Below are 12,673 nucleotides of genomic sequence, written 5' to 3'. Positions count from 1 at the left end.
GTTCTCAAAATTTTCAAGATATACCTCATCCCCAGGAAAAACATAAAAGATGATGTATACTTTGAAAATTTATAGAACGTAACACCATAATTCCATCCTAGTTCAATACTGTGTTGGTAAACAATTTTTTATAATTGAAAATTATTGAAATCTTTTAATGTACCTTAACTGGCTGAAAGTATTTTTTGGTTTTCATTTTCAGAAGAGTTTCAGTAGGGAAAACAGATCAAAGAACTGTATCGATTATGAATGCACTATTCGTCAAATATAATAAAACTTGTATAGCAGTTAACAAACTATTTACTATAAGCGGATCAATGCCTGGTACCAAAGTGATTCGGCCACACTGACCAATCGGTTGGCAGGGCGTATTGATTTGAGCTGTCTCCTTAAGTACTATTTTTAGCCCTTTGGGATCTCAGCTGTGATCGAGAGAGAGACAACAGCAAGCGACCTATACAGACCTTTCTCACTCACCCCTCCCACTGCTACTAATTGACTACTGCAGTCTTATGGCAGACAACACCTCCAAACAGACTTTTACAATTTCTTTCTTTCTCTTCAGTCTGAGATACAATCTCGCCTTTTCTAAATAAACCCTTTATTATTGTTTTGCTAAAAGCAATGTCGTTTGGCCTTGTGTTTATTTAAGTAATTATTAGGAGAGAAATGTACAACATTTCCCTACTATAAAATGGTGACCCCCGAGGTGATTCAAACACCCAGCCTTCTGAAATTTATTGAACATCAGAGAAAAAAACTGAAAGGGAAAAAAAGTTGGAGGGGGGGTACGTACGTTTAAGTCCGTGCCTGAGAACATGTTCAAGTACAACGAAGAATTGCTGCAGGGGAACATGGTCATCGTCCAGCATTCGGCCGTGTGACAGGGAAGAGTCGATGAGTTCTTTGATGATTAATTTGGACACATTGAGTAAATTCGCTCGTTCAATTGTCTGTGGATCGCGTCCTGAAAGAGAAAGAAAAAAAAATGTCATTTTGTAAAAAAGTTGAAGTTTGAAAATTGAGGATTTATTTTATTTACTTAACGTCAGCGTCTTAGTCTTTTGTCAGACGGTGCTTGTCAGTTGATGTCAGCTCATCTCTGCCTTCTACTGTATCAAACTGGAAATTGTCCTTAACTGTCACAAACCAAAGACTGTTCATAAACAGTTGCAAAATTCACTCCCACTCCTAAAGCTACATCTAAATCTACTGACCTATATATTGTCAGGTCATTTGTTCCAGTTCCTGCCACAACTTGATTAATCATCCTATTTCAAATGCTTTTGTGTTCCTTAGTGAACTACTCCTACAGCCTAGTCATGGGCTTCGTCATTAAATGACCAAGTTAGGACATGTACGAATATTAACGAATCACGTGCAGAGTTAATGTCATGCATGGCATAAGTGTGACATCACAGAATGAAATGTATACATGTATATTATACCCAGTGAACCAAGTGCAAGAATGAGTCAAACAATTGCACTTAAAGAGACAATCAGAATCTTAAAGATCTCTCGATATATATATAAAATAAAAATGTTGATGTTGAAAAAAAATTGTTTTTTAATTTTTAAAAAACCTTTCAAAACTGTAAGGAAGATTGGTTGGTTGGTTGTTTTTGTTTTACGGCATATCAACCCTTTTCGGGTTATTTAATGCAGAATCCAAAGATTTTTTTAATAGAATATATTTGTTGTTTTCACGTCGGTTTCTATTTAACCCATAGTTGGGACCAAAACAGGTACTACCACTCCGGGTCAGAGTGGACCTGGGAGCAATGGTAATTAAAGGGTGGCTCCACACTCCCCAAAGCCCACAAACTGGGGCCTCACCACTGGATATAGTTTAAGATCATATCCAGGACCCCCATTGAGGGACTTTTACCCTCTGCAGGGGGGCAGTCGGCGTATTCTAATGCCCCACCGACAGGGCTATGTAAGGAAGGTATACAAAATTTTAATTATTTGACTAGGAGTACAAATAAAACAAGAAAAACCCTTATTCCATGGAGTTTCGAAGAATGCACTCTTCTCATCAGAGGGAAGAGGTTCATAAAATATACAATAAAATTTGCAGGTTAATGCATTCGAAGAAACAAATATGAAGTTTATCATATTTGCATAAAAAGTCATTTAACAGTTTATAGGCATTCAATTTGAATGGTACAGCAAGAAACAGGAAAAAGGGAGAAAAAGGGATCTGGTAAAAGTCTAATTGGAAAGATGGTAAATTCCAGAACAGGAAAAATCCGAGGTGCATCTGTTGAAAATGTATCGGTAATCCAAGGGAAAACAGAAATATAAAAATGGATATAAATGTCAAAGGAAAGAGTTGGAGCTTCAAGAAAAGTCGTCAAGTTGGGGAGAAGTAAATATATGTACAGTTTAAAAAAAAAACTTATAAAAACGGATCAAGGAAACGGTGCGTGTTAAAATATAGATAGTAAGTTTGATTAGTAAAAGGGGTGGTGGGAGAAAAGAGTAAGAGAGGAAGAAGGGATATTAAAAAAATGAGAGGGGAGAGAGAGAGAGAGACAGACAGACAGAAATAGCTGAAGGGGGGGAGAGAGAGGAATAGGCGAAGTGGAAATCGTCTACTATCGGTTCCTCTGAAGATAATTTAAGAATAAATTAAGTCCTGGATATGACCTTAAACTATATCCAGTGGTGAGGCCCCAGCTTGCGGGCTTTGGGGAATGTGGAGCCACCCTTTCATTGCCATTGCTCCCAGGTCCACTCTGACCCGGAGTGGTAGTACCTGTAAGGGTCCCAACTATGGGTTAAATAGAATCCGACTTGAAAACAACAAATATATTCTATTAAAAAAATATTCTTCGAAATCTTTGGATTCGGCATTAAATAACCTGAAAAGGGTTGATATGCCGTTGATAATAAATTCCAGAACAGGAAAAATCCGAGGTGCATCTGTTGAAAATGTATCGGCAATCCATGAGACAACAGAAATATAAAAATAGATATAAATGTCCAGGGTACGATTTGGAGCTTCAAGAAAAGTTAAGTTAGACAAAATTTTCCGCATTTTATACTTGTTAGAATTTTGTTAAGCCCTGGTGAAGTGAAGCCGAGTGGCTCCGGAAGCCCTTTCTTAAAGAGGACCAAATGGTTCATATGGAAAAATTAAATGGCTGCAGACATTTCATTATTGATCTTTTTTTTTTTACTGGAAATAGATATGATACATAACTACAGGTGTAAAGAGATTCAGGATGGTTCATGAAAAAGAAAAAGAAAATAATAAATTAACAAAAATGCGACAATTTTTGACTGATCAAAACAAAAAATGGTTGTAAACTCAAAAATATAGTTAGAATTTTCAGTGTATCTTAAATAATATGTGACTAAACCCTCCACCCGACAATATGTTTCAACCTGGCAACGCCGGGTATATATGGCTAATTAAAAAATGACTATTTAATACATACCCCCCCCCACTATTTTTTTAAGGAAATTATTTTTTCATTTTGTAACGAAAAATCAAACAATTCTGATATATTATTTGTTTGTTTATAGATGCCATTTTTTTTTTTTTTACAAGGAAGTCATCGCTTATCAAGGCCCTATGGCCACTCGAGGATAAAGGTTGATAAATGTAGGACGCCATGTACGTCTGCAGTCAAGCAGCGTAGACCCGAAGTTGTCCCTTTCATTTGTCTTTTTTTTTTTTAATTTTCTTTATTCGATTTTCACCCAAAACAAGGCACAGTGCCACTTTGAAGTAGGGAGCTACTATCGGGGACATAAGTTGCAGGGGTATTATGAAGGGAGATGAGTAGCAAGATGTCTGTTTACATTACACTTGAACTTCTGCATGTCAGTACAGTTAGGAAAGCAGAATCCCGGAAAGGAGTTTCAAATTGTAAGCAAAAACAAAACAAATTTTTCCGAGGAAGCTGAAAATTACTTGCTCTGACAATTTTATGCTACCAACTGTTTACAGATAATTAGTTTGTTTAGTTGGATGAACTTTGAGGATGAAGACACAATTTTCTGTGGTCCTTGAAACCTAACTGATCCCAAGCGTCAATATTGTTTAACGAACGCCATATTGCATCTCAACAAACGTACAGCGTATGTTCAACGTTTGTTGAGATGCAATCATAATGTTCTTTAAAATATGGCGCTGTACGTCTTTAACAGGTCAACAAATAAGGTTATTCAGCCCAACTCAAATCATGATGAGTGTGCACCGTCGGAAGTAACATAATCGTTAATGACTCAGCAATCATGGAAGAACCGCAGGTCCTAAAATGCCAACATGACAAACGCAGCAAAGAACCGAACTCATTTTCTGAGACACATGACAAACCTCCTCCTCCCAACGCCCGACATACAACTCGCTAAAAATAAATAAATAAAAAATAAATAATTGCAAAACCAAAAACAAAATGTTTCCGAGGAAGCTGAGAATTACTTGCCCTGACAATTTTATGATACCAACCGTTTTCAGATAATTAGTTTGTTTAGTTGGATGAACTTTAGGTGAGGTTTGAGGATGAAGAAACAATTTGCCCGGGTGACACGGAAGGGTGGAAGGGATCAGGGTCTGGGTTAAATCCTGATCCGACAAAGACAACTGATCCCATTCAAATATCAGGCAAATTCCTTTTCACTCCTACGTTTACAACTTCTCTTCCTATCCCTCTTCACTCCTCTTACCATCTTTTCGTATTGTTACTCTTTTTTTAATTTCTACTGTTTTTACTTGTATATCGTCTTCTGGCCTCCACCCACTCCTAATCGTTCTTCTTTTAGCCCTACTCCTCCTAATTTCATCTTCTCTTCCTTCCCCTTTTCTTATTTCACTCCGTCTTCGTCTAATTTCATCTCCTCTTCCTTCCCCTTCTTTCTATTTATTTTTCAGCTCCCTTCCCTCTTCACTTTAATTAATCGTCTCTTTGTTTTCTCTCCTCCCACTACCTTTGAAAATGCTTTTTTCCTCCATCTTGTACTCCCCCCCCGCTCTCTATTTATCTCCTCTGTCTGCACCTCAATTCCCTCGTTCAGATTACTTTCCTTTTCTTCTTCCTTCTCCTCTTTCTTAATTTCATCATCCATGCTGCCAACAACTTTCTCAAGATTCCAGATAGAATTCGCATAATTCTTTTTTTTTTTTCATCTTTTTCAAAGACTGAAGATCCTGAACTAATTCCAAAAGCAAAACATTTTGAAACAGAATCTTCCAAACGACAGTCAAGGCTTCTCACCACTATGCTATTCAGCTGCTGCTCTGCGGGTAGTGAATTAACGATGTTTTGACATCGTTCAAATGCCTAAGCTTGATTTGTTTACACAAAGAGCATCACTTAATACGCTAATGGCAGTTTGTATATCACTTCCTAATATGCTCAACCTAAGATAGGGAGCATTATGACCCCCCTTTGTGTGTGTGTGTGTGTGTGTGTGTGTGTGTGTGTGTGTGTGTGTGTGTGTGTGTGTGTGTGTGTGTGGACAATCTCTACCAAACACCTGTCTGAATTTTATAGTTTACAGACTTGAAATTTTATAGACAGAAGATTTGGACCTGTGAAAGAATTTCAATTTGATTTTTAGCCGATAAAAATAGCTGCTAACGGGTCAAAATTGAATAAAAACCAGTTGGCAAAAACTTGGCAGGAGTTAGTCGACTAAACCTGTTCTTATTTATTTCCCTCCCCACGAGGGCAGAGTTAGAGACAAGGTTGGTTTTTAATGTGGGAAAAATCCAGCTCCCCAAAAAGGGACACTCTGGATAGGAGCAAATTAAAAATTGTGTTAGTCATGAAGGATTTCTCCTTCACTGACCGAGGACAGAAAAGGTGAAGTGTAGCATCAGAACAGATATTACACTTTGCTCAAATATACATTCATAGCTTGAAGTCGCTTAATTTTTAATCTTCCTTATCTATGTGTTGATAGCTCAAGCAGTAATGACTAAGGCTGGAACGCTAAATGATGCCACCCAAGGCACATTTTTTTTTTAAATTTTGAAATCATTACAATCTATTGGCTACAATATAATAATCAATAGAGAACTGGCTCCTTCTTGGCTTATCATGTTTAAGCATATTGTATGACCGGGCAATGCCGAGTTGCCAGTTAGTATAATTATGAATGAACTACATACAATACATAAAGCGAAATAAATTGCTTTGCACCACTGAAATAATTTCTAACGCTATTCGTAATGTTTACCCATTCATTTGTTTTTGTCACTTTTTGTTATCATCATCATATCTTATTGCAATAGAAATTAATCATCGCATGGCGGTGCTGTTTGCCTCCTTAAGGTCTTGGTTTGAGCAATGAGGACCCAATCGGCAGTTTTCACTAAGGTGGTGCATCGTTTGTACCTCTCCACATGGACATAAAGGTGCGGTGTCTAGGCCCCACTTGTGGAGATTGTCTTTTGTTTTGCCTACTTTGGCTCTGGCTCTATTTAGAGTCACCCAATTTATTCTACCAAGGTTTGAACCCTGGGGGAGAGTTTCTTTTGGGTCTGGTAGGGCTTCATTTTTATTCCTGCTGTTATAGCCTCGCCATCGTTCCATCCTATAGGAGACAGCTTGCCTGGGATCGATTTCCTCTATATTGATGAAGCTACTGCGAGATTTTAGTCTTTGCCATTCCACAGCGGAGTATTGTGCCCCAGTATGGGCAAGATCATGCCATGCCCATAAAATTGATGTAGAGCTGAACAAGGCATACCGGACCATAACTGGTGCCGTAAGACCAACTCCCTTGTCAGCTCTATACTGCCTAAATGGTATTCCACCACCACATATCAGGCGAGATGTCATCACCAGAATAGAACGGTACAAACAGCTTAACGACCACAGGCACTCACTGTTTGGTGACTTTTTGTGAATTCATACTTTGAACCATGATGTAAATTAAAAAATCTATGACACCATGCTAAAGCTATAATTATTATATTTTAATAGTTCGTTAAAACATCTCAAAAACAGTAAGCATGACAGTATCAAAGAACAACCAAGCTCCAACATATACAAAGTCGCAGTGTATCAGTAAAACAAGCTAACAAATTCAGGGTTTGTATTACTGTACACATAGATTCGAAAAAGTTGTCAAAAAACAAATATATAACAAATAAATGTTATGAAAGGCAAGATAAGTTACTTTTCTGCCAAACTGGATATATTTTTTGTGTTTTTATTCAATATAACATATTTATTCAGCTCGAAAAACATAGTGTTTACCGATGTATTCGAAAATTCAAGATGGCGTCTCACACCCTCTTTAACACCGTAAGTATGGAAAAAGGTGTTATAAATAAAAAAAAAACTATACAAAATACTATTAAAAACCCATGTCACGGTAACATATATTGAGCGAGTTTTTAACAGTATTTTATCCGGTTTTTTATTTATAACATCTTTTCCCACACTTACTGTGTTAAAGAGAGAATAAGATGCCATCTTGAATGTTCCAATACATCGGTAAACACTGTATCGTTTTCGAGCTGAATAAACATGTTACATTGAATAAAAACACGAAAAATATATCCAGTTTGGTAGAAAAGTAACTTATCTTGCCTTTGATAACATTTATTTGTTATATATTTGTTTTTTGACAACTTTTTCGAATCTATGTGTACAGTAATACAAACCCCAAATTCAAATATCTAGCCCACTAGATTACATCTGATAGAAGGTGCACTATTGAAATACAAAGTCGCCTTTAATCATGACCAACAGAAACATTAAAATAGACACCAAATTCAGAATACTCCGAATGTATGTTGTGTGTGCTGAACATTCACCAACAGAACAAGGAAGAGACTAGAGGCAACTGAAACTTGGTTCCGGAGGAGAATTTTGAAGATATCCTGGACAGAAAAAGAAAACAAATCAAGATGTATTACAGATACGTCTCTAATAAGAGCAGTATGAAAAAGAAACGTCTCTAATAAGAGCAGTACGAAAAAGAAACGTCTCTAATAAGAGCAGTACGAAAAAGAAACGTCTCTAATAAGAACAGTACGAAAAAGAAACGTCTCTAATAAGAAGAGTACGAAAAAGAAACGTCTCTAATAAGAAGAGTACGAAAAAGAAACGTCTCTAATAAGAAGAGTACGAAAAAGAAACGTCTCTAATAAGAAGAGTACGAAAAAGAAACGTCTCTAATAAGAAGAGTACGAAAAAGAAACGTCTCTAATAAGAAGAGTACGAAAAAGAAACGTCTCTAATAAGAAGAGTACGAAAAAGAAACGTCTCTAATAAGAAGAGTACGAAAAAGAAACGTCTCTAATAAGAAGAGTACGAAAAAGAAACGTCTCTAATAAGAAGAGTACGAAAAAGAAACGTCTCTAATAAGAAGAGTACGAAAAAGAAACGTCTCTAATAAGAAGAGTACGAAAAAGAAACGTCTCTAATAAGAAGAGTACGAAAAAGAAACGTCTCTAATAAGAAGAGTACGAAAAAGAAACGTCTCTAATAAGAAGAGTACGAAAAAGAAACGTCTCTAATAAGAAGAGTACGAAAAAGAAACGTCTCTAATAAGAAGAGTACGAAAAAGAAACGTCTCTAATAAGAAGAGTACGAAAAAGAAACGTCTCTAATAAGAAGAGTACGAAAAAGAAACGTCTCTAATAAGAAGAGTACGAAAAAGAAACGTCTCTAATAAGAAGAGTACGAAAAAGAAACGTCTCTAATAAGAAGAGTACGAAAAAGAAACGTCTCTAATAAGAAGAGTACGAAAAAGAAACGTCTCTAATAAGAAGAGTACGAAAAAGAAACGTCTCTAATAAGAAGAGTACGAAAAAGAAACGTCTCTAATAAGAAGAGTACGAAAAAGAAACGTCTCTAATAAGAAGAGTACGAAAAAGAAACGTCTCTAATAAGAAGAGTACGAAAAAGAAACGTCTCTAATAAGAAGAGTACGGAAAAGAAACGTCTCTAAGAACAGTACGAAAAAGAAATGTCTCTAATAAGAACACTACGAAAAAGAAACGTCTCTAATAAGAACAGTACGAAAAAGAAACGTCTCTAATAAGAGTAGTACGGAAAAGAAACGTCTCTAATAAGAACAGTACGAAAAAGAAACGTCTCTAATAAGAACAGTACGAAAAAGAAACGTCTCTAATAAGAACAGTATGAAAAAGAAACGTCTCTAATAAGAACAGTACGAAAAAGAAACGTCTCTAATAAGAACAGTACGAAAAAGAAACGTCTCTAATAAGAACAGTACGAAAAAGAAACGTCTCTAATAAGAACAGTACGAAAAAGAAACGTCTCTAATAAGAACAGTACGAAAAAGAAATGTCTCTAATAAGAGCAGTATGAAAAAGAAACATCTCTAATAAGAAGAGTACGAAAAAGACAAAAGAGGTTCATGAATAAGACAAATTTGTATTCACTAGCAAACTGCCTGGTGTTGCCCGGTTGTAAAACATGCTTTAATATGTTTTAATTTCGTATTTATTATTCCTATTTACTTGCCTCCCCACGAGGGCAGAGTTAGACACAATGTCAGTTTTTATTGTAGGGTAAAAATCCAGCTCCCCAAAAAGGGGCACGCTGAATAGGAACAAAAATAAAAACTGTCTCGGTCATGAAGGATTTCTTCTCTACTGACTGATGCAGTCAGGAGATTCGGAGTTCCTATCCTGTCGCAGTTACCACCTAACGAAGGCCAGAGGGATAGTTGGCCGAAACGTCGTGAAACACCTTAGAAAAAGATGAGGATAATAGTCCGCAATAGATAAAAAAAAAATTTTTTTTTAAATTAATGATAATGTCATTCATCAAATTCTATCTGTGTTTGTTTACTGCTGATATTTGGGCTTGACGATGAATGCCCTGGAAAAGTCACTTCCGATTAATGTTTAGTTTTAAAAAATGCAAACAAAGAAATGATTTGCAGGGATTTTAAGTTACACCTCTTCTTTTATTGTAAATTGAACTCATAAAGAAAGAAAATAAAATAAACTGGTGAGGTACACCCAGGCTTGAACACTGGATCATTCAATCTGTAGTTTAATGCTCTACCACTGCTATATCTCTAGATTATAATAAATCTGTTTTTTTTTAAGAAGAAATGATTTGCTGAAATTTTATTATCTCCCTTGGCCGGTGTAATGTAAAATATTCCTCTATAAAAATTGTTCTTTTTTATTTATAAGAGAGAAAAAGCTACTTTTAAGATCGAATTTTTTTTTTCGATTTTCGATATTTATGAATTTCTGTACAAAACATATCTAAGAACACTGCCAGACATATAAATTAGCTTTGTGCAAAAATTTGCAAAAAGATGGGTTCAACCGTTTCGGAACCTATGAAGAAGGAACACACACAAACACAAAGTGACTTTTATAATAATAGTAGAGATGATCCTTCAAACCTGAAGCATATTGTTAACATATTAAAAAATTGTTAACATATTAAAAAATTGTTAACATATTAAAAAATTGTTACCATATTAAAAAATTGTTACCATATTAAAAAATTGTTACCATATTAAAAATTGTTAACATATTAAAAAAATTGTTAACATATTAAAAATTGTTAACATATTAAAAATTGTTAACATATTAAAAAAATTGTTAACATATTAAAAAATTGTTAACATATTAAAAAATTGTTAACATATTAAAAATGTGTTACCATATTAAAAATTTGTTAACATACTAAAAATGTGTTACCATATTAAAAATTGTTAACATATTAAAAATTTGTTAACATATTAACAAATAATCGTCCCAACCTAGCAAAAATAGACTTCCTTTGGTCTCATATTTTGGTGCTTTTTCAGATTTGCACTTAAAATGGTGGTAATTAAAAATAAAGAAAATATAGAAAAGTCTGTATGATGTATGTACTCATTACCGAACGAAGTTATTGCATTCCAAAAATCACGTAAATCGATCAAGTAGTTTTATTTAAAAACTAAGAAAATCCAAATTTACGACTTTTAGCAGTTTTTCTACTAAACTGCGTTGAACATAAGACTGATTTTTCGCATCAACATTTCGATTTGAGTTGTCCTGCCTATTTTTTCTGATTTCATTGAATTTCATCATGGCCGACAAAAACACTACGACTCACTTAGTCGTAAAATTTAATTTGCTTGAGTAAAAAAAAAAAAATACTTGATCAAATTATGTGATTTTTGGAATATTTCAAATTCGTTCCGTGACTGATACGTACATCATATAGACATTTCTGTATTTTCTTTACTTTTAATTGCTGCCTAAAGTGCAAATTTGAATAAGCACTTCTATTTCTACCGACAAATTTTTATATATATATATACTTGGTTATATTTTGGAAAAAAGAATTCTAGCAGAGTCTCTATTACAAGAAAAAATTTCAGAATAAGAGCGTAATAGTCATATTTTTATTTTCAGAAAGTTTAGATGAGACAAGTCATCGGTACCGTCGGTTTCAAACCTTTTTCGGATTTATGTAATTTTATCGTCTTCTAAAGTTAATGAGTTCTTATTCTTCTGACGAGTCAATGTGTAAAATATTAAAAAGTTGACATAATTATATGTATGATTTTGATGTTTCCACTTCCGGTTATAAACAGATAAGATAGATCGGCTGAAGAGAGTTTGATATGAGGACCTAAAACGGTTCCCTATTATCAGGTTTGAAACCGACGGTACCGATGACTTCTCGTTTAAACATTCTGAATATATATATATATATATATGTGTATATATATATCGGAAGAGTAGTTGCAATTGTGTTCTGTGATATTTACGCCATCTTTTTCAATGGCGTAAATATCACAAAGCACAACTGAAACTACTCTCCTGATTTTTTTCGGACTGATGTAATCATGCCCAACTTCTTTTGATTTTCTTTTAAAGTTAATGAGTTTTTTTATTCTTCTGATGAGTCAGGGCGGAAAAGATTAAAAAATTGACACAACAATTATCTGAATGTTTCTGCGCTACAAAACAGGTGTTGTCAAGAATTGAACATTTTAACATTCTGAAAAAAATAAACGGTAAGATGGACAACATCTTCGAATTTGGAATATAGACGTTTTGTCATTCATTTGTTATATGCTCTGCAGTTACATCGAGCTTCATAAACTAAATTGGTATAAATAAAAGGTGAAATATAATTGAATAAGCATATTTTCCCCACAATTACATTGAGAGAGCATTGTCAGGACCACTGCGAAAAAGGTAGGCTCTCTCTACCGTGCTAGAAAGCTACTAACGCCCGAAAGTATCCTGTATTTCTATAAGGCCACCATTCGCCCATGTATGGAGTATTGTTGTCATATTTGGGCTGGTGCATCTGCTACTAGTCTCTCACTCTTAGACAAGGTCCAAAAGAGAGTTTCCAGCCTGATAGGTCCTGAACTGTCATCTAAGCTTCAGCCTCTGTCCCACCGACGAAATGTTGCATCCCTCTGCCTGTTCTACAAGTATTTCAATGGTGAATACTCTGACGAACTGCAAGTACTTGTGCCCCCCTCAACGTAAATACCCTCGACAAACCCGACAAGCAGCTAAATCCCACCCCTACACAGTAGAGATCCCTAGATGTAGGAGAGCTTTCTACTCCAGTAGTTTCTTCCCCAGAACCGCTAGACTTTGGAATTCCATTCCGGCTCCCTGCTTCCCCAACTGTACTGACATGCAGAAGTTCAAGTGTAACGTGAACCGACATCTTACTCCCCAACTCCCTACATA

At 35.3% G+C, this 12,673-nt stretch overlaps 1 protein-coding gene across 15 annotated transcripts in view; it reads right to left on the bottom strand.

Annotated features, from left to right (window-relative positions):
- The window catches only part of LOC145266567 (RUN and FYVE domain-containing protein 2-like), a 328,450-nt gene that overhangs the window by 231,234 nt on the left and 84,543 nt on the right, over positions 1-12,673 (bottom strand). For all 15 annotated transcript variants that reach the window (XM_080122395.1, XM_080122403.1, XM_080122393.1 and 12 more), the window contains one exon: positions 797-967. In XM_080122395.1, the coding sequence (XP_079978521.1) occupies positions 797-967 (171 nt within the window). The remainder of the gene's footprint in view (positions 1-796; positions 968-12,673) is intronic.

Source organism: Euprymna scolopes, chromosome 41 (assembly GCF_053919585.1).
Source record: "Euprymna scolopes isolate OS-2025 chromosome 41, ASM5391958v1, whole genome shotgun sequence".
Taxonomy (NCBI): domain Eukaryota; kingdom Metazoa; phylum Mollusca; class Cephalopoda; order Sepiida; family Sepiolidae; genus Euprymna; species Euprymna scolopes.
Note: the sequence above shows the minus strand (reverse complement) of the source record. Positions and strands in the feature narration are given on the sequence as shown.